A 23,787-nucleotide genomic window follows, 5' to 3' on the forward strand; every position below is an offset into this window, starting at 1 on the left:
TGGGGGGATTGGAGGCTAGGGGAGGGATAGCATTAGGAGGAATACCTAATGTAGATGACGGGTTGATGGGTGCAGCAAACCACCATGGCATGTGTATACCAATGGAACAAACTTGTACATTCTGCACATGTATCTCAGAACTTAAAGTATAATAATAATAATAAATGCTTGATACTTTTCAAAATTCAAAATCTGTAATAAGTTGTTAGGAAAAAATAATCCAAATATTGAGCACTGGTTGGGCAGTAGGGAGAAAGAGCCCTCTTCCATTGATGGTAGGAGGCTAAACTGGTGCAGTCGTCTGGAGAGTAGCATGGCAATATCACGGCAAGTTAAACAAGTACAGACCTAACAACTGGGGCATACTCCCCTGTGTAGATCCAAGAGAAACTCTTACCTCAGGATATTAGTTATCTATTGACGGATAACAAATTACTCAAAACGGAGTGGTTTAAACCAACAATAAACATTTATTATCTCATAGTTTTTGTGGGTCAAGAAATCAGGAGTGGCTTAGCTGGATAGTTCTGGCTCAGGGTTGCTTATGAAGTTTCAGTCGAGATGTTGGCTGGGGCTCCGGTCATCTGAATGTTTAACTTGGGCTGAAGGGTCCACTTCTAAGATGCCTCAGTCACAGGGCTGGTAAGCTGGTGGTAGCTGTTGGCTGCTCCATAGGGCTGGGCTGCTAAAGCATCCTCATAACATAGTGGCTGGTTTTGCCGAGAACAAGTAATCCAAGAGAACAAGGCGGAAGCAGCAGTGTTATTTTATGACTTAGTCTGGGAATTCACAAAGCTATCACTATGCCATATTAGGTTGGTCACAAAGATTAACCCCGACACAATGTGGAAAGGGATTATACATGGGCATGAATACTAGAAGACAAGGGTCACTTGGGGATACCTTGGAAACTGGATTCCATACACAAGTCCATGTATTAAAAAAATCACTGCAGTATTATTTGCAGTGACAATGAGTTGCAGGCAACCTAGGTTTTCATTTCTAGAGAAATTTGTAAGTAAAATGTTGTGTATGCCTCTGATGGAATACCTTATAGCAATCAAAACCAATGAACTAGAGTTACACATTTTTTCAACTCAAAAGAAACAGAAACAAAATTTAAAAACAATAAGATTTATAGCATAATACAACTGATATGTCTAAAAACCACTGTGTGTACATACGTATTTTTCATATTATATAAAGAAACATATTGCTAAATAAATACATAAGTAGTCGACTGGAAAGGCATATTTTAAGTGGTTGTATATGGGGGAAAGTGGAGATGAACTGAAGAATAAAACAAAAAAAGTAACACAGAGGGGCTTTGCAAGAATAATGTAAAGAGTGTGCCATGAATTGAAGAAATTAATTACCTCAATTATTTGAGGTTTAAAAAAAATTCCTTTTTTTGTAGAGTTGTAATGAGGCCAAAGCAAGTCTAAGAGATCTTGTTGAAGCAAGATTCCCAGCAGATAAGATTCTATTCATTTCCCTATTTTTTAAAGTCACATCCCGGTAGAAAGACAATTTTAGTGGCTTGGCTGGGCGCGGTGGCTCACGCCTGTAATCCCAGCACTTCGGGAGGCCACGGGGGCGGATCACGAGGTCAGGAGATCGAGACCATCCTGGCTAACACGGTGAAACCCCGTCTCTACTAAAAATACAAAAATTAGCCGGGCGTGGTGGAGGCCGCCTGTAGTCCCAGCTACTTGGGAGGCTGAGGCAGGAGAATGGCGTGAACCCAGGAGGCAGAGCTTGCAGTGAGCCGAGATTGCACCACTGCACTCCAGCCTGGGTGACAGAGCAAGACTCCATCTTAAAAAACAAAAAGAGAGAAAAGAACATTTTAGTGGCTTATGTCTGTAATCCCAGCACTTTGGGAGGCTGAGGCAGGCAGATCATCTGAGTTTGAGAACAGCCTGGCCAATATAGTGAAACCCCCATCTCTACTGAAAATACAGAAATCAGCCAGGTGTGGTGGCACGTGCTTGTAGTCCCAACTACTCAGGAGGCTGAGGCACAAGAATCACTTGAACCCATGAGGCGGAGGTTGCAGTGAGCTGTGATCACACCACTGCACTCCAGCCTGGGTGACCGAGCAATACTCTGTCTCAAAATAAAATAAAATAAAATAAAATAAAATCCCTCCTTTATTCTCCTTGTTGAAATAAAATTCTTTTAGCAAGACACAAACCTCTTTCATTTCTCAAATGGAGATATTTGAAAAGCAAATAACCTTGAAAGAGGAAGCTCATAAATTAAATGTACAATTAGGAGTAAATGTCTGATAGCAGATTTCCTTGTTGAGGATGTGTTTAAAGGGAGAAAGCTAAAGGGACAGAATTTTGAATTTCCTTAAAGAATATGGGGATTGAGGGGCTGGAAAAGAGAAGGAGCATGGAGGGGTACATTAAGGTACTAAAGACAGATTAGATCCTTCATAATTCAGATTAAAACTGGTGCTTGTGACAAATTTTATTTTGGAGTTGGAACAAGAAAAAGATCACCTTGCATTTATGGTTAATTTACTTCTTTTGGGTTTTAGGTGTACCTATAGACACATCTTCACCTGTTTAATTTTCACTGTGGTTAACGACTCCAATATTAATTTACTGTCTGCATACTGTTTCAAACTGATGATTATTTTCTGTGTTCAACAGTAGTGGATTGTTTGGTTATCCTTGGTTGGTCACCACTTGAGTGATAATCTAAATCTAAACTTGAAAGTAGGCCAGTTTCTTAATAATTTACAGATTTTAGGACTAAAATGAGGAAGGTTCAGGTGAAAGCCTAATTTATCTTAAGGAAAATATGTTGTATATACTTGCAATTATGTGACAGCAGAGAGAGTTAGGATAATCTTTTTTTTTTTAATTTGAGGAGAACAATGATACTGGTTTTATTGAGAATAAGCCCAACCAAGGGCACTGGGAGTGCATGAATCACTTACATAACAAGTGATCCACGTATGTATAGTAACCACTGTCATGTGCTCCAACCGCAGCCCTTGTGGGCTCATGCCCACTCAGTGTTTAACAGCTACCTCTGCTGAGTAACAACAATGAAGACACCAGTCCGAAGTAGCCAGTGTTTACCAAGCCTTCCTTTTTTTCCTATTTATTTTTAAAATTATCACTCTCAAAACATTTTGTGTGTGTGTTTAAGTACTTTCTTATTTATGAGCCCCTGAGGCACCAGACATGTTATTATCAAGCCCCTTATATACCATCTAATATAAATTAACATAAGCATATATAATCTCTAAGGCAAAAAAAAATCATCATGAAGAATCCCCATGGAGCATCAGGCAGTTCTAGAAACACAAAAACCAGACACTTTTATTCACAGTGCTGCCTTCTTCCCTGCTCTACAAAGCATTTTTGCTTAAGCACCAGCCCCTTTAAGGCATCACTGCAATATCTGGTTAACAGAAACTGACATATTTACATAGTAACAGCTGATTTTTCATATAAGTCTTCACAAAGAACCTAGAGATACTGAAAATACTCTGTGGCTTTGAAGCTTTGTGAAGTTAAAAAAATTTTTTGCAAAACATTTCTATATTCTCTCTTCATGATAAAAAGCAGTGGACATTATCTAAGGCCCACTTCAAGGGGTTATAAGCTCCATGAAAGCAAGGCCTGTCTTGTACGCCAATGATTCTCTGGAGTCTGGCGGAGCCCAGCAGGGCAGCAAATTGCATTTCTTGAATTCTTGGAGAAATACATGTCTTATTAGACTAATTTATATATCCGTTTTTCTTCTTGACAACTGAGTTATTTGGCTACCCATAGAGGCATTTTTCAGACCAGAACAAGATCTAATGTATTCTAATATTTTCATCTTGAAAATGTGAAATAAGAAAGAAGACGAGGTTCGGAGAAGTTCACAGACCAGAGAGGCTTACAGGCTACAGAAGTTTGTCCACCTGACTTAAACTCACCCTCTTCCACCCAGCCCAGTGCTCTTTGAACCACACTCTACACACTGTTCCTCCTACAGGTCTCTGTAAAAATCAAATTTAAATTAACTGGCTTTTAAAAAAGAATATATTTTCAGGTACATTAAGAAAAACTAAAAAATTAGTTTGTAAAAGTCTTTTATTGTATCCGTGCCACACATAGTGAAAAATAACACTCCTAAAAAAAGAATGCTACCTTTTCCACAACATTTTATTTTAAATAAAACTTCAAGTACTCTTACATAGGTACAAAAAAAATCTGATCTATTTGCCTCCAACAGGCCACCACAACACACAGTAGATAAAACACAGTGGTTACAAACGTCTTTTAAATTTATTTCTGAGGCAAGGCAAATGGGAGGGAAATGTTTCTATGAAAAAATACTGTGTGCGTAGGAAATTGTCACAATTTTATTCCACATGGATACAAATGATTATACTTTAATTTAGGCCCTGGTGGCTTAAAATTATATAACAAAATAGAAAAATGGAAAACTAATATCCCCTACACCCTGTTTCAAAGGCAGGCACTACCAAGATTAAGGAGACGCCACAGTGTTGGTAGAGGATAATTACTGTACAGACTGTATAGCTATCATTACCTTCAGATGAAAATAAAATGCTACAATCCTCTAAGGCATGAACAATAATGTCTGCAAACAATATATACACATAATACATATTTAAAACAAGACTTAATATAAACAAGAATGAACAGTATATACATGTCAATTTTTTCACTGTTTTGAAATACAATTTAACTACACAAGTGATGCAGCAACATATATATATAAATGTACTTGTAACTCTACAGTAAAGTTTCTTTTTGGTGCTTTTATAGCACATCAGTGTAAACAGTTTAACTTGGCTTTGTTTTATATTTTAAAACATTCCTTGTTGTATTTTCAAGATTTAAAGCAATTTTCTAGTTCTTCCTTTTCACAGAAAACGAAGATTCTGGATGTGGTTTAATCATAAATAATTCATAAAATTAAATACATTCACTAAAAAATAAACTACAAAGTAAAAAAATGAAAAATAGATATTTATTGAGAGGGAAAGGAGAACCATTTCCCACATTAGAGCTCTGGTGTTGAGTATTCAGTGCGATTTGATATATTTTAATTGCTATTGCACTATAACACCCTTTCCTTTGAAAATTCTTTGGGTGTGCTTCCCTGTTCTACCTAAATTAGCTGATAAATCACACAAACCAATAACCGAGGGCCTTGGTTGTTGTAGGAATGAAGCCTTTAAAAATGGTATCATTCTTCTGATACTTTTTTTTTATACTTAAGGAAAAAGAAAGTCATTATGTATGTGCCTTGCACGTTTATGTAAATACAGTTCACATTGCTGGTCTCATTTGTCCTTGTTTAGAAGGAAAAAAATAAAGAGATTATTATAACTTCAGCTCACTTTGAAAGTATCTGTCCATTTTTTTTCAAAATACTTCCTCATATTGTGGCCAGCTCTGCCTATATCAGAATCATCTTCATTAAATGTTTCACAGTTGTCAAAAACAAGCCTGACATCTAGAGCAAAGGTTTCAAGGTTTGGATACCTGAAAGAAAACACATAATTAGAGATTGCATTCATAGAGTGGATTTGTTTTGTAAACAAATGAAGAGTTAATAAAGGGTAAAAATGAAAGAAAAATGATTAGGATAACTGCATTTAAATTGATATAAAATATATGATATCCTCTTACAAATGGAACATTTAAACATTTTTGTATGTTCTGGAACATACTGGATTTAAAGAACAGGTTAAATGAAAAAATAGGTTTCTCCAAAGATCAAAACATATTTCAACTGGCATTTTCCCCATAACCCAACTCCTGTTTGACCTGTATCACACAATTCTGTCACAGGACCTATCCCACTTGACTAGTTTATTAAGTTCTCTGACCAAATGTATCACTTGCAGAATCCTATTATCCATATTAAAAAATGCTCAGCTGCAGTAGAAATTATGTCAATGCTCCCCATGCAATGATAAAAATTACACTTGTCCTGTAGCTTTTATATACACCCCAAGATATGGTGCTCTGCGTTGTCTTCCCCATTTCCTATTTCTCTTCTCTTCATATGTGCTCTTCTGCCCAAGGAATAGAGTATGATGAACCCAAACAAGCAAAACAAGCATATGCTATCTTTCTACTAGAGGTAACATTATGAGGGTCTGTCTTTCAACAAGAAGCACTGTGGCTTCTGTGCTTTTCTGGCGGGATAAGCCCAATTCTCTTTCTCTGTAGAAAAACAGAAAAGAGAAAAGAAAGGTGAATGAATCTGCATAAGCTTATTAGTAAGAAGGGAATGGTCATTTCAAACCAACTCAAGCCAGTTCAATACATTTTAAAAGATAGCTTTTAGAAATGCAAATTTTAAGTTAATTCTAACCTATGACAATCTGTATACTAAAATAATGTAACCATTAAAAATATCTCATGAGTGTAAATTAGTACAACCACTATGGAGAACAGTTTGTAGGTTCCTCAAAAAAACTAAAAACAGAGCTACCATGTGATCCAGCAATCCCACAGCTGAGTATATACCCAAAAGAAAGGACATCAGTATATGAAAGAGATATTTGCACTCCTATGTTTGGTGCAGCACTGTTCACAATAGCCAAGGTTTGGAAGCAATCTAAGTGTCCATCAACAGACGAATGGATAAAGAAAACATGGTACTTAAACACAATGGCGCACCATTCAGCCATAAAAAAAGAATGAGATTTTGTCATTTGAAACAACGTGGATCAAACTGGAGGTCATTATATTAAGTGAAATAAGCCAGGCACAGAAACACAAACATCACGTGTTCTCACTTATTTGTGGGATCTAAAAATCAAAACAATTGAGCTCATGGAAACAGAGTAGAAGGATGGTTACCAGAGGCTGGGAACTGCAGTGGGGAGGTGGGGATAGTTAATGGGTACAAAAAAATAGAAGGAATGAATAAGACCTAGTATGTGACAGCACAACAAGGAGACTATAGTCAATCATAGTTTAACTGTACACTTTAAAATAAGCAAGAGTAGAAGTGGATTATCTGTAACACAAAGGATAAATGCTTGAGGTGATGAATACCCAGTTTTCCATGATGTGATTATTATGCATTGCATGCCTGTATCTCATGTAGTCCATAAATATATACACCTACTGTGTACCTGCAAAAATTAAAATAAAAATTAAAAAAAGAGAAATACCCTATGAGGCACTGATGCTGTGAGATCTTGTCAAAGTGGAATTCTATTTCTTCGGTGAAATATCTTGTATGACCTTTCACTCGCTTCTTCTGTGTGATAATGAAAGAAATATTTCTCTATGTGTAATGTGCTCACAGAGTTAAGTCAGCCCTTATGTAACCTCATCCATTTTCCTAGGAATTATTTGCTTATTTTTATTGAGGTTAAGAAATTCACATAAAATTAACCATATTAAGGTGGACGGTTCAGTGGCATTTAAGTCACAACACTGTATTATCATCACCTCTAAAACACTGTCATCACCCTGAAAGGAAACATCATACTCATTAAACAGTTATTCCCCATTCCTCCCTCTTCCCAGTACCTGGCAACCACCAATCTTCTATCTGTCTCTATGGATTTATCTATTCTAGATACTTCATCTAAATGGAATCATACAATCTGTGTGGGAATGATTTTTACAAAATATTTTAAAGTTGATTTGAGAACTACTTCTGCCTTTGTTCCTTACCCTAAGAAAAGGTTAATGATTAACATTAGGGAGAGTGGAGTCCAGGAGAGAATTCTAGGTGAGATTCTAGGTGAAAAAAGTATACAACTCATATGTGTGTCCTTCCTTTATGGGATGGGGCAGCTAATGGAACTCAGAAAAATTCATGTAAGTAGGCCCGCCCCTCCCTCTATTCTAAAAATTTCTAGTTTAAAAATTTGAAATATGGTTTGTGAGTTTTGGTTCCAACTCATTAATTTGGGTTTAATCAAACAACTCAAAGTGGAGAGTTCGAGGAGCTTGAATCCACTGAAATTTTGCTTCCCACACACCTGGCATCACAAACGGGAATACACAGACTGTTTCCTTTCTCTTTCTCTTCCCCTGTGACTTCCTCCATTCACTGGGACTCATTTTTCAAAGGAGCTCTGATTTTGTAGCTTTTTTTTTTTTTTTTTGAGACAGTCTCACTCTGTTGCCCAGGCTGGAGTGCAGTGGTGAGGTAACTCACTGCAACCTGCACCTCCAGTTTCAAGTGATTCTTGTGCCTCATCCCTGAGTAGCTGGGACTACAGGCATACACCACCATGCCCAGCTAATTTTTGTACTTTTAGTAGAGATGAGATTTCACCATATTGGCCAGGCTGGTCTTGAACTCCTGACTTTAAGTGATCCATCTGCCTCCACCTCCCAAAGTGCTGGGATTACAGGCGTGAGCTACCTTGCCTGGCCCATGTGATTTTGTAGCATTTTTTTGTTATATATATTTCTAAGCCTATTTGTTTTAGGAATTTTGAGGTTTACGTTAATCTTTTGTCCAGGAATTGGAAGATCATGGAAGTTAAAATCAAGAGTTAATTTAAATACTAGTAAAGTCTTCATGTGTAATTCTTTTTCTTGGCCATGTTAGTTATAAATTTCATTGTGCCATCTACCTAGACAACTATTTTGATAGAACAGACAAAACCGGCTGGGTGAGGTGGCTCACGCCTGTAATCCCAGCACTTTAGGAGGTGGAGGTGGGCGGATCACCTGAGGTCAGGAGTTCGAGACCAGCCTGGCTAACATGGTGAAACCCTGTTTATACTAAAAATACAAAAAATTAGCCAGGCATGGTGGCGTGCACCTGTAATCCCAGCTACTTGGGAGGCTGAGGCAGGAGAATCACTTGAACCCGGGAGGCGGAGGTTGCAGTGGGCCAAGATGCACCACTGCACTCCAGCTTGGGCAACAAAACTGAAACTCTCTCAAAAAAAAAAAAAAGAACAAACAAAAGAACTAGTCCATATCTAGGTAACAGTGTTTGCATATTGGAACCAATCAGTACCAATCAATCATTTAAATGCTTCCTTAATTTAGGCAGGTCCCTTCTGTAATTAAAAAATAATAAAACAAAACAGACATAAACCTTTGGACGGCTGTTATTTCATCCTCCAAAGAAATAAATTCGTCATTTGGTCAATCTAGTAAATCAGTTGATATATGTGAGGGATGCTGATCATTATAAGTTCTATTTAACTCTTCTAAATTGAATATAAATCATAGAGAACAGTTATTTTCACCAAAAGAGTGTATAGGAAGAACTAAATAATATACTGGATAATAACAATGTAATTAAAATATATATTGTATGAGTATCAGGAAAGCCTCCCAAAGTAAGTAACTTTATTCTTGGAATAGGATTGCAAAGAGAATATGGTAGAGAAGAGCAAATAAGCTTTCTCTCCCGCATTTAATAAATGGAATTTTGGTATTCTCCAATAACTCACATTAAAGCTCTTAATATGTAAAGCTTCCAAAGATCTTCTATTTCTACATTGTGATAATCTAACAATATTTGAGTCAATTTTTGTTAAATCCATATGACGTGTGGTTGATACTCCATGGATGCAAAATACAAATTCCGGCTTATATGTTACTTACTTTGGGAGGCTCTCCTGATACTTTTCCTTACCTTCAGCTTGGGTTTGTGGTGCTCTTTCAATGTCAAAAGCAGGTTTATTACACGGGTTTTTAATTTCTTAAATAATTTTAGTTGGTTTCTCTTCTATACTATTCTACTCTAACCAAATACACACACACACACACACACACACACACACACACACACACACACCTGCCTCAAAGGCAGGGCCTATATCTTGCTGTTAATTAAAATATCTTTGGCTCACTAAAAATATGCCTAGCATATATCAGGTATTCAATAAATATTTAGTGAACTGAAATGATTTACTTACTGTCCACCACTTAGTTTCTCTCTAATTGTGGAAAAATCCATAGGCTTCTTAATAACTTTCTTATAACCAGGAACAAGTTTCAAGTTTACAGGAAGTAGAAAAGGCCATGCATCCTCATGAGTTTCCATTTCAGTCAGAATCATACTAAAGAAAATAATGTTTGAAATCAGTATCCATACTTTACAACTGTCTTATTTTTTAATTAAAAAAGCTTTCAGTTATTATACATATTTTATATATATATATATATATATATATATATGAGATAGGGTCTTGCTCTATCTCCCAGACTGGAGCACAGTGGCACCATCTCGGCTCACTACAACCCCTGCCTCCCGGGTTCAAGTGATTCTCCTGCCTCAGCCCCTCGAGTAGCTGGGATTATGGGTGCACGCCACTATACCCAGCTAATTTTTGTATTTTTAGTAGAGACAGGGTTTCACCATGTTGGCCAGGCTGGTCTTGAACTCCTGACCTCAGGTGACCCACCTGTCTTGACCTCTCAAAGTGCTGGGATTTCAGGTGTGAGCCACTGTGCCAGGCCCAATTATAATCTTTCAAATAAAAACTCAATGCAAATTAACATTAAAAGAAGATAAAGGAATACATTTACTATACTTTTACTTATATATTTTCTTAACATTTATGCTTTACATTTTTTTATTTACATAAATTATCAGAAATAAAGCTTTAATATGGTAAAAGGTTTCTAAACAAATAAAATGGGACATTATAAATATACAGTGCATGAAAACGGAAATAATACCTGCAAAGAGCTAGGTCCTTGGAGTCATCTCTTTTAGGTTTCTTAACTGAAGTAAAACTTTCTTGTTTTGACAAGTTAATAGAAGTGTTTTCCTCCATTTTTCTTTTCTTGAGGTCTTTGTTTCCTCTTTTTAGTGAACTACTTGTAGATGCAGAGTCTTCATCTTCAGTATCTCCTGTTAAAGTTACCTTCTTGCCTTTCTTTGACTCATTAGTCTTTTTTCCTTTGACATGAAGTTTTTTGATTTTTAGAGTTTGACCACTTGCCTTTAATTTAAAAAAAAAGTAAATGAGGTGTAAGAAAGTGACTGTCTACAGACCTATTATTTTAAATTATGAAAGTCTGACAGGACAAATAAGTAAAAAGAATAACTCTGATCTAGAATGTTGATAACTATTATTCTTAAGAAAGATCTGTGTATTTTTTCCTCTCATAATATAAGGATAAAATCTAATAAAACATGAAAAGTCTATTCATCTTAAGAATTCTTAAAACTTGAAGATGCTAATCTCATGGTAATTCATCTACAGAAGGTGTCTGTAGTATTCTTTCAGTCTAGGTCACTACTTGAATGAGTTTAAAGATACAAAAGAATTCTCTTTTGGAGCACAACAGAATTAGGAACAAAGATGAATATAAATGAAAATATAGAGATTGTTAATAAGAAAGTTGAAGAGGTAATAAAAAGCCAGGCCAAAAAATGAAAAAGAGCTAAGGAAGTGTCAAATAGAGAAGTCCAAGTGATCAAATCTACTAGAAATTGATTTGATTTTTTTTCCTGGATAAAAGATAACAGGTATTTGCAATAAGAAGAGAGTTCCACAAACTTGTGGTTCCCAGGTGTGAACAAAGCAGTGGTGAAAGATGGGGCAAAAAGATGTCTGTTTTTGAGAAAAACAACATAGAAAGAAATGACATAAAGGACATTATACTTGGAATCGAAGGATATGAATTCCAGCTATGGCTCTGCTACTAACTTTAAGCAAAAATATTTGTGAGGCCCTGTTTTCTCACTTAAAAAATAAGGATGACAAGCCACATACTTGCTAAAGTCATTCTAGCTCTAGAATTACATGCAAAAAAGAACTCTCAACATGGTCTTATGCAATATAACTACAAATTGCAGGCAGCACACTGATGCAACAAGAAGGGTGCCCCACCCTGTATTCATAGAGAAAAAAAAAAATCTGCCTTTTGAGAGTTAAATGTTATAATAAATATAATAGATCATGAAAGAAAGATACGTAAACTTCCGGCAACGTATGGCTTTTATTTTTATTTTCCAAATATGTGGTACACACCGAACACTTTTAGAAAACTACTATTCCCTTAACCAGATTGTTAAGAAATCCTAGACTGCAAAGTCACATAATCAGTGTAGCAATAATTTAAAGTTGGCTGCAATCTTTTTTTTTTTTTTTTTTTTGAGGCAGTCTCGCTCTGTTGCCCAGGCTGGGAGTGCAGTGGTACAATCATGGCTTACTGCAGCCTCAACCTCCCGGGCTCAAGACATCCTCCCATATCAGCCACCCGAGTAGCTGGGGCTACGAGTGTGAGCCACCATGCCTGGCTAATAAAGTTGGTTGTATTCTTAAAATTGGCTGAAAAACAGTCCTTTGGAGTATTTCATAGCATTGTCTTTGAGGATTTCATGACCCCTGCCAGTACATTACTTAAAAACGCTCTTAAGCAGTTAAAATTATTTGTTTCTTTATTGGCAGGTTAAAGTATAGTTAAGGAGATATTTTAATTGACTAAATAAGGCAAACCATAAATCCAACACTTTCACCATATCATATCAAAGAATCACAACCCCTGTCACTAACTGAAATAATTAATATGTTTTATTTAGTCTCTTCTCCATTTAGTTATTTATATTCATTAAAATCTGATTATTTTGGGTTTTTATATTACACTGAACTTTTATTCTGAATCTCTAAAATCATTAAAAAGGAGAACTTAATATAATGAGGAAAAAGTCCATTTAATGACAAGTTAGATTAAATAGCTGTGTTACTTAAAACAGAGCTGGAATTATGAATAGTGGGCCAAAACATTTAGTTTCTATTTGAACTAAAATATTATTTGGGATAATTTTCTAACAAATTAATATTCACAATAAGAAAATATGAAATTGGGCCAGGCGCGGTAACTCACGCCTGTAATCCCAGCGCTTTGGGAGGCCCAATGGGGGCGGATCGCCTGAGGTCAGGAGTTTGAGACCAGCTTGGCCAACATGGTGAAACCCCGTCTCTACGAAAAATACAAAAATTGGCTGGGTGTGGTGGTGCACACCTGTAATCTCAGCTACTTAGGAGGTTGAGGCACAAGAATCACTTGAACCTAGGAGGTGGAGGTTGCAGTGAGCTGAGATCACACCACTGCACTCCAGCCTGGGTGATGGAATGAGACTCAGCCTCAAAACAAAAAACAAACTAAAAAAAAGAAAGTATGAAATTGAAATCACAGAATCAAAAAACTTGTGATTTTTTAAAGACAAAAAATGATGTGTGTCAGCTGATGATCTCATTAGATAGTGCACCTACACATACTTTAAAAGCAAACTTTTATCAAGTTACTCTGTTACCTGATTACTTTGCTCTTGGGCAGGGCATCCCCCCAACCCCCATCACCTTTTCTTGGCTAGAGTACAAATTCAAAGAGGAACTTAGTGGGTCTTAAGCAAAACTTATCAGATTTCATGAACAATGGTACATATCTTTCTAGTTTATATATTGATAGAAGTCACGAACTGGTGGCTCACAGGCTCCAAACAGGCCACAGAATGTATTTGGTTCATATAATGCTTGTAAAAATTCTGAATTTGTTTCCAATATTTAATATTTGGGAGGACATAAAAATCCATAGTCTTGACTTCCCTTGAAATATTAGTGGGTTCTGGAACATGGGGCCCACATTCCTACATGGCAACAATTGGGTGGAGTTGAGCTTTGACTATTAAATTTAAATAGGGCCGTGACTCCCCTGTTTGCCACAGTGCCCATGAGGGGTCCAATGAACTCTTTCATGTCATTTACTTGGCTTTTGTAGGCACTGAAGTTTGAAATGTCTAATATGTGAGTTTGTGTGTGTATGTGTGTGTGTATCTAAGAGTGTATATTCATATAATTGGCCCTCCATATCTGCAGGTTCTACATCTGTGGATTCAACCAGCTGCAGATGGAAAATATAAAACAAAGGCCGGGCACAGTGGCTCATGCCTGTAATCCCAGCACTTTGGGAGGCCGAGGCAGGCAGATAACTTGAGGTTAGGAGTTCGAGACCAGCTTGGCCAACATGGCGAAACCCCATCTCTACTAAAAATACAAAAGTTAACCAGGCATTGTGGAGCACGCCTGTAATCTCAGCTACTCAGGAGGCTGAGGCAGGAGAATCGCTTGAACCCGGGAGGTGGAGGTTGCAGCAGTGAGCCAAGATCGTGCCACTGCACTCCAGCCTGGGCAACAGAGTGAGACTCTGTCTTAATAGGAAAAAAAAAAAAAGAAAATATAAAGCAAAAAAATCCAACCCCCTCATAACAAAATAACAATTAAAAAATAATAAATAAAAAACAATATAGTCTAACAACTATTTGCATAGCATTTATTGGGTATTTATTGCATAGTTTTATTGGGTATTATAAATAATCTAGAGATGACTTAAAGTATACAGGAGGATGTGTGTAGGTTATATGCAAATAATATTCCATTTTATATAAGGAACTTGAGCATCTGTGACTCTGGTATCCATGGTGGATCCTGGAGCTAATCTCTTGCAGATTTGCAGATACTGGGGTATAGCTATGTTGTATATATATGCACACACACACAAACACATACACATCTTTTCAATTCTGTGATCCTGTGATCACATATATACATACATACACACACACATACATGCAGAGTAAAAACAGTTAATCAGGATAATGTATGCAGAAAAAGCCACTTGAGAGCAAGATGTATGTATAGTATAAATATTTTTAAATAACTATGAATTAAATTGAAAGATACTTTAAAAACCTTAACTCTTCATTATATATCAAAATCAATGTTTAGAGTTTTACTGTTGTAAGAAATATCTAGTTCACTACATTTAAAAAACAAAAAAAGCAGAAGCTTAGAAAGCTGTACTCACATAGAAGGGCTTGAATGAGATTACAGATCTTATGTCTCCAAGTTTACTGCTTGAATGGTAGATAGCTAGGATACTAATTTAAGAAAATTTATTGAAAACAAATGTCCAATGACCTACCAGGTGATACTCCCAAGACCAAAAACACTAATCTGTTAGTAATTCATAGAGTATTAGAGAAACTTTCTATAACTTAAGTTATGAAGTTATAAGATAATTTTATGTACATCAGTGAAGACTGCTGTTAAGTAATATTTAACTATGTATGACAAAAATGATCAATGAGAATAATCAAAATAATCAAAAAATGACTATTAGTGAATATGATGCCATGTAAGACCACTTGCTATCTTGTGAAATATAGTCTAAAATATAAAGTACTAAAATAAACATTTCACAGAACTATAAAGTTATAAAAACTTTCACATTTATGACCTTATTTGATCTTCACAAATTCCCACAAAGCAGATACTATCCCATTTTACAAATGATAACCTCGAGGCAAAAAAAGCACTCCCATGTTTACAGATCAGGAAGGTGGGGAGAAATCGATGAAGATTTGAGAAGAAGCAAAGACTGGAAAGAAAACCAGGAGAGTATGGTATCCTAGAAGTCAAGTGAAAATCAATGTTTCAAAGAGGAGAGAGCGTTCAGTTCTATCAAATGTAATAGGTCAGATGACATAGGCACTGATCACTGGAGTGAGAAATGTGAATGCTGTTTGTGGTCACGATAAGAGCACTTTTGGAGAAGCTGTGGAGGTGAAAATCTATAGTGAGTTCAAGAGTGAATCAGGGCCAAGTGTGGTGTCTCACACCTGTAATCCCAGACTTCGGAGGCTGTAGTGCGAGGATCAGCTGAGCCCAGGAGTTTGAGACCAGCCTGGGCACATAGCAAGAACCCATCTCTACAAAAATTAAAAAAAAAATAGCCAGGCATAGTGGCACAGGCCTGTAGTCCCTGCTGCTTGGGAGGCTGAGGTGAGAGGATAACTTGAACCTGGGGGACTCAAGACTGCAATAAACCGTGATAGTGTCACTGCATTCCAGCCAAGGCAACAGATCAAGATTCTGTCTTAAAAAACAAAGAGTGAACCAGAGGAGAGATATTAGATAGAACCAGAACAAAAAATTTTCCAAGTGTTTTTCTGTAAATGGAAGGAAAAAATGGAGGAACTGGATCAAGGGAGAAGTGAGGATAGAAGAGGGTTTTTGTTTAGTTTTCTTAAGATGGGAGAGATAGCAGCACATCAGTAGGCTAAAGAGAGGAACCCAGTGGAGAAGGAGAAATTGGTGATGCAGGAGAAGGGAGAACTGCTGGAATAATATTCCCAAGGAGGTAAGAATGGATGGGATCTGAGGCACAAGTGGGAAAAATCGCTTAGTTAGGAGTTCATGTCAACAGCAGAGAAGGTAAGGTATGTGAGCCCGGATGCAGAAGGACAGCAGATGTGCTGACAAGATGTGATATTTTCTTCCAATGACTTCCATTTTCTCAGTTGAATGACAATAAGTTGAGAATGAAGATGGAGGAGGCAGAGCTAGAGATAAATTATTGACATCATTAAAGGCCTCTAACACCTTATTTATTTATTTATTAATTTAGAGATGGAGTCTCACTCTGTCACTCAGGCTGGAGTGCAGTGGCATGATCTGGGTTCAGTGCAACCTCCACCTCTGAGGTTCAAGCAGTTCTCCTGCCTGAGCCCCCCAAATAGTTGGGACTACAGGCATGTGCCACCGCTAATTTTTGCCTGGCTAAAATTTTGTATTTTTAGTAGAGATGGGGTTTTGCCATGTTGGCCAGGCTGGTCTTGCTCTCCTGGCCTCAAGTGATCTGCTCGCCTCGGCCTCCCAAAGTGCTTGAATTACAGGTGTGAGCCAACATACCCAGGCCTTAAAGCCTTGAATTTAAAGGCTGAGTATTACACAGCTATATTCAGATACAAAGGTATAGGTGCTAGAGAAATCAGAGAATTGTATTAACCAGAATAACGGTTTTACCAAGGGCAGGGGCAGGCAAAGGACCTAATGGTGGAAGCAATGATTGGGATAATGGGATAATGACACATAAGACAGAATAGGAGGAAAGAGAGGACATGAAGTGGGAGAGCAACAGTGAAAAGTCTTAAGACAAACCGAAAGTCCTGGTGAGATCCAAGGATTGTTGGAGTTGAAGTGCTACAGGGAGTGAACTGGAAGGGAAGAAAGGAGGTGGACAGATGGATGTTTGAAGTGAGTTTATGGAGAGGCGGTAGTTAAAAATTAGGTTAAGAGATTGTTAACAATTAGCTTACTGTTAATAATTAGGTTAAGAGATTAAACATGGGAGAAAGTAACTGAGGTAGGGAATACCTAGAGTCTGCCTTCAAAAATAAACACCATAAAATTCTGCATTTTGATCTAGTAATTAAAAAGTTGTTTGGAGCCAGGTGCAGTGGCTTGCATTTGTAATTCCAGTGACTTGGCAGGCTGAGGTAGGAAGATTGCTTGAGGCCAGGGATGAGACCACTGCAGGCAACATAGCAAGACCCTATCTCTCTCTCAAAAAAAAAAAAAAAATTAGCTGGGTGCAGTGCACACCTGTAGTCTCAGCTACTCAAGAGATTGAGGCCAGAGGATAGCTTGAGCCCAGGAGTTTTAGGCTGTAGTGGGCTATGATCATACCACTGCACTCCAGCCTGGACAACTGAGACCATGTATTAAAAACATAATAAAAAGATAAAATAAAATGAAAAGTTTAGTTTTAGATTGGTCTTACCTTAGCAATGCAAGCTGGACAAAACCAGTCTCCATCTGGGATTGTTGTAATCTTGGGTCTATGGCAGTAGGTATGACAGCCTTTGTCACAGCCATCACAAAGAAGAAGCAGTTCTTCATTATCTCCCTTTCGACAGATTTGGCAGTACTATAATACATGAAAAATCATTTAAAATTAACGCTCTGCCATGAATAATAGTTATTGGGATGTTAAACACACCATAATTCCTAATTTATATTAGTAATGAACATTCCGCTTGCTTACAAATATACAGTAGCCATACACATCTATGTATCTTTCGTTACACAGATTTGGACCACATGACGGGTGAGCAGTTCTATTGGGGTAAATGCACATTTCAAGTACACTGCAAAGAACAAAGCTAGAGGCAGAATGCCTTGCACACACTTCAGAAGCATGTACACATTAACATATGAAATAATTAACATGACATTAGAGCACATAAAGCAATGAATAGCTTTAATACATGGTGTTTTATTTGTTTAATGTGCTTCATCTTTTGCTTATCTTAGCATCCTCATGATATCCTGAGAAAGAAATAAGAGTTAGAGTATTTTTTAAAATCAAAATTAGAAAACTTGTATTAGTATCATAATTATGTATAATAAAAAGATAACCCTAGATTTTTGACTAATTCATCTATATATTGTGATAGATTGGAAAATGTGTTCAAACCAGGAAACTTTGAAAATCAACCCAAATCAAACATGTGTCACAAGTGCAGAAAATGGATCCTACAAAATGGTTTCTAAGGAAAAAAGATACAATACATGTAAGAAGTTAAGAGGTCATTATTTATTTTTTTAGAATTAAAAATAAAACTAGTTGTTTTCTACTGAAAATTTTCTAATATAATTAAAGACTTTAAATCTGCAAAAAGAAGACTTTTTCCATGTACACATATTCTGTACAGTAAGTTTTACAAAGGAAAGAAGAAAAGTTAGACAAGTAAAAACTTCCAAGATGGCTTTAAAAGACAGTAAGCATTAACACTGTTTTTTGACATCTAGTTCATACTCCAGTCACAAAAAAAAGTCCTGCAGTCCATATTTTTAAAAATGAAAACATTTAACCAGAAATCATTTAAACTACTTTAAAGTTAGGTATTTATACGCTCTTAAAAACAAAATAGCTTAACTGTTCAAACTTACTTTAATTTTCAATGCAACATTATATCTTAGTCTGGGAAAGTCTAAAATGGTCTTCTTATAACTTAGTATGTATACCAATGACAGTTGTAGAATCTTATCAAAACAGCAGACACACTATTCAAGTTAACAAATGTTTATCAAATGTATATACTATATATTTCATATTAACATTGGCGTGGTTACCAAGGGCAAAAGCAGCAGTTTAACATTCCAATACTCAGTATCTATTTTTTGACCTTTCCTAACATCACCATCACTGAATACCTTAAGATGGTGTTGTTTCTCCATATTTGAGTTACATCGTTAAAACTTCTATTGTAAAAGTATTCACTGAGAAATAACAATTGCAAGGTTATATGTATATCCCTGTAACAACACAATTTAAAAATCAGATTCATGAACATAAGTAAATACTCATTGTTTTCTCTACTAGGCAACTATAAATGCTACAAGATCTGTCTTACATCTCACACTTAGGATTTAAAAATAAAATTATTTCCTGATACTTTTAAAGAAAGGGTGACAGATATCAAACTCATAACAATTTTGAAAAATTATAGGAATAGCTCACAATATGTTACAGTAAATATATTATTATTTGGTTTTAATTCCTCTGCTACTACAGTAAGAAATAGTGGATGCTGCCTACTGTTTAACAACATAAAGCATACTGTGGGTAGAGAATTATCTAGAGGCAAATTATGACAACTCCCTCTTTTTCTTGATAACCTTGGTCTTTGTCCAAAAGGGTATTTCTAAAGATATCGAGCACTTTAATATTTTGTCAGGACTTACTATGAGGATTACTATAGGCACTGTTATGTCTCTAAAGGTTATAAAGTGCTTCTTAATTTTTGAATATGAAACACTGCCTTCTTTTCAAGGTAGTTTCATAGCAAGAAATGTATTATTAAGCATTTTAAAAAGGAAATGAAGATTGTGAGAGATGGAGTTATATGATTAATAAGAGTAGATGAAGAACAAGAGAAAGGTTAATGAATTTGCAAAAATGGAAATAAAGCTATAGATTGCAGAATTTAAATATATCAATATAAAGGCAGGTTTTGATACAAGTTTTAGGTTTATGTGTATAAGTTTATAATAAAACTGAACACATCATGATGACTGCTTTGGTGTAGATGAGAAAAATATAAATACAAATTTCATTTTGATCTAGGACTTAATCTTTTTTTTTCAATTTTATTTACAGACAAGGTCTCATTATGTTGCCCAGGCTATAGTGCAGTGGCTGTTCTCAAGTGTAATCATAGCACACTACAGCCTCGAACTCTTGGGCTCAAATGATCCTGCCTTGGCCTCTGGAGTAGCTGGGACTATCAGCATGCACCACCATAACTGGCAAGAAATCAGTCTCAGTTTCTCTCTCTTTTTTTAAAAAATCATTATTGCCTAGATCTCACCAAATATATTTGTCTAAGGTGACATTCAAGCTGGTTTTAATAATAATTTTTAGAAGGAAAAAATATTTGTACCTGGTAAAAACACTATTAAATGAATCGAACAGTGCCTTAAAATTTATAGTAAATTCTGTGCCAGGTGCGGTGGCTCATGCTTGTAATCCCAGCACTTTGGGAGGCCAAGGCAGGCGGATCATTTGAGTTCAGGAGTTCGAGACCAGCCTGGCCAACATGGTGAAACACTGTCTTTACTGAAAATACAAAATTTAGCTGGGCATGGTGGTGCACGCCTGTAATCCCAGCTACTCGGGAGGCTGAGGGCAGGAGAACTGCTTGAACCCAGGAGATTGAGGTTGTAGTGAGCTGAGATTCTGCTACTGCACTCCAGCCTGGGCAACAGAGACTCTGTCTCAAAAAAAAAAAAAAAAAAAAAAAAAATTATAGTAAATTCCAATCTGAATTGAGAAAGACCCTGTATTCCAGCACATTATGAAACTGCAGATTCATAGATGTTTTAGGAAGCAGTGAAAAACCATAGAAGAAACGTAATTTATTTGTGTGGAATTAATAAGGCCTTGAGTAGTCTAAGCATAAAGGTAAAAATGAAAGAAAGAATGCTAAGTTATTTAAGAATCAATTCTTTTCTTCAGGGAAACAACCATTTTAAGTAAAGGAATTTCACCTTTAACCATTCATGAAAAGAATCTCAAATGTTTAAATTTTAAAGCTAGTCTGTAATTCAAAGTAAATGGTAGCCAGGCACGGTGGCTCACGCCTGTAATCCTAGCACTCTGGGAGGCTGAGGTGGGCGGATCACCTGAGGTCAAGAGTTTGAGACTTGCTTTGCCAACATAGTGAAACCCCATCTCTTCTAAAAATACAAAAATTAGCCGGGTATGGTGGTGGGTGCCTGTAATCCCAGTTACTCAGGAGGCTGATGCAGGAGAATCACCTGAACCCAGGAGGCGGAGGTTGCAGTGAGCCAAGATTGTGCCACTGCACTCCAGCCTGGGTGAGCGAGACTCTGTCTCAAAAAACAAACAAAAAAGCAAATGTTAAAGTAATTCATAAAAGACTACATATAATAGATAATTCTATATATGATAATATAAAAGAGGCAAGAGGGACACTTGTACATGATTTAAAGTAAATATTTCTCTGGAAAACATGAATTATAGCTCTGTATTTTGAACACACACCATTTTGGTGCCTGATACAAAATAGAGATTTTTGTGATAAACTAAATGATAAACTAATTGGGGTTGTAGAAAGAAGGTGGAAAACCAATTTTAATTAGTAGAAGAAAGACTAAAGGATCTACTGTTCATGTCAACCACATCTGATGCCAAATACATGATATAAGCACATAAACTAAGAGTTCTCTGCTTATCTTGTATTTACTTATCTAAGTGCTTCTTAGAATTAAAAAATGAAAACTGATAGAAAAAGACATTTTAGCAACGCAGTAATATAGCAGGTAATGTTAGCAATGGAACTGTTTACTACAGTGAAACGGCCTTCAAGATTTAGATTAATAACTATTGTGCTGACGGAATGTGGGAGACAACTTCAGTTAGAGTTATAAACGATATTCAAAGGAGGCAGAAGCAAGATTTTAAAAAATAAAAGATAACACATTTGAAAGGTTCCTTCAGTAAGGAGGAAAGTATCAAAAATCTTTTAGAATTAGAAAAACTCTCAAGTATAGCATACATTATTATGACAATAGGTAATGTATAATTAAGAAAGATCTGGAGGTTGGAAGAAACAGGACAAAGTAAATTAGTTATAATATTTCTTAAATAAAAACACTTACAACTTTCATAATTGATTTTTCCCATGCTATTGATTTCTGTAATTGCTGAATGCACAGAGCTACCTGTGCAGCACTGCGAGCTTCTGATAATGCCCTTCTCCATACCCTGAGCCCTGGAGCAATATCCTCTTCAATTCTGCATTGAAATATAGAAAAATTAAGTAGGTCATGTCCACACTTACGATTACGGAATGTGAAACAATCATCACACTGAAAGCCAAGCAATGACAAAAACATGTAACAGCCAATAAGTATAAGGTTTAAGCAACTAAATTTGATGTAGTGCACAGACTGTGGCTACGTGCCTCAAAGCTTAGTCACAACCAGGTAGATGTAAGATCACTTTGCAGGATTATCAACGCACATAACAAAAAAAAAAGTTTTTACAAAGCACCATGCAAATAGCATGATCCGTATGGATCACAGACATACAAGAAGATACATAGATAACAGGCAATAGAAAATAGGCTCCAATTAGCAAAGAAGCACAATAATTTTTCAAGTTAATCTCAATAACCTACCCGTCACCATCACCACTAACGGATGGTGCAGGAGCAGGGACAGTAACTGTGCCCACATTATCCAGTTTGATCTGAATGGTGGTACTTAAGGGGCTCTTCAGATACCTTCTTTCAATGTTCCGCTCCAAATCAGCCAGCCTGGTTACAGCTATATCTAGGGGGTTGTCACTCTTCCGTTCTAGTGCATGTGCACTGCTTTCGTCTTCGCCAGTAAATTCTCCATCATGCTCCTTGCACAATTTAGTAAATGATTTATGTTCAAAATATACCAAGTCCTCCCTTTCTGATGCAGGCTCTGGACACATCCAACCCTATATATCAAGAGAATAGTGTTATTATGGTTTCCTCTTAAAATGCTAGGTGGGTGAATTACCTTTACTTAAAATACAGCATTGGATACTGGCAGATCTCAAGGATTGTTACTAAAAGATTTTACCTTGTGTTTCCTAAAACTAGGTGGAAATAAGAAGAAAAAAATGAAAAGAAATAGTTGTAAGAAAAGTTTGAAAAATAAAATTTATAAACTTTTGATATTATAAAAGGTATAAGAACAATCAGCAAAATATTTTGAAGGATTTTAGACCAAAATGCTTATCAGTTTCATGGGATCACTTAAATGGAAATCTCTGGGTGGCCTCTGAGCCTTTGCTCTTCCTTTCTGTTTTCATTCCTTCCATTATTCTTCTGTACAGGTCCTTCTGTGCTCACCATTTTTCCTTTGACTGCAGGGGCTTCAAATATGCTATTACCTTTATCTGTATTGCTTTTCTTTTGCTCCTCTTCACCTAGTTAACGCCACTCATTTCGTAGGTCTCATGTTAAGATTCACTTTAACATGAAAGGATCCTGATAGGAATCCTTTCCTGACCTCTTTCAGGAGCTAAGTCCCTCTCTGACAGGTTCTCATAGGACCATGCTCCTTAGCCTTGTCATAAATGTAATTTTATAGTAGTGTAATTATTCGATGAATATTTTTCTACTTCTAAATTCCATGAGAGCAGGGACTATGTCTGCTTTTACTCATTTATCTCCAGTACAGTGCAGGCAAATAATGGGCACTCAATACATGTATGTTGACTGAACAATCAATGATCCTGTAGCTCAGAATCCTTCAAAGATTTCCTATTCTTTAGGAAATGTTCATCATGGCATTGAAGTACCTCAATCTATCCCTTTTCATGTTCCCATTCACACATCTTATGTTGCAGTCAAATTCTATAATTTGCTCTTCCACAAACATGGGATAAGCTTTCCAATCCTCGTGCTCTGCTCATGCTGTTCCCACTTCCTGGGATGATA

General features: G+C 36.5%; 1 protein-coding gene across 50 annotated transcripts in view; it reads right to left on the bottom strand.

The window, feature by feature from the left end:
- Positions 1-448: 448 nt before the first annotated feature.
- The window catches only part of BAZ2B (bromodomain adjacent to zinc finger domain 2B), a 415,244-nt gene continuing 391,905 nt past the window's right edge, over positions 449-23,787 (bottom strand). For 47 of the 50 annotated variants that reach the window (XM_063790193.1, XM_063790187.1, XM_063790176.1 and 44 more), the window contains 7 exons: positions 22,489-22,799; positions 21,968-22,103; positions 17,562-17,708; positions 10,668-10,933; positions 9,902-10,045; positions 5,384-5,528; positions 449-710 (listed from right to left, as the gene is read on the bottom strand). In XM_063790193.1, coding sequence (XP_063646263.1) covers positions 618-710; positions 5,384-5,528; positions 9,902-10,045; positions 10,668-10,933; positions 17,562-17,708; positions 21,968-22,103; positions 22,489-22,799 — 1,242 coding nt within the window. In that variant the 3' untranslated portion in view covers positions 449-617. Of the gene's footprint in view, positions 711-4,085; positions 5,529-9,901; positions 10,046-10,667; positions 10,934-17,561; positions 17,709-21,967; positions 22,104-22,488; positions 22,800-23,787 lie in introns of those variants that run through there. The other 3 variants (NM_001428164.1, XM_063790212.1, XM_063790203.1) reach the window with 1 other exon arrangement.

Source organism: Pan troglodytes, chromosome 13 (assembly GCF_028858775.2).
Source record: "Pan troglodytes isolate AG18354 chromosome 13, NHGRI_mPanTro3-v2.0_pri, whole genome shotgun sequence".
NCBI lineage: Eukaryota > Metazoa > Chordata > Mammalia > Primates > Hominidae > Pan > Pan troglodytes.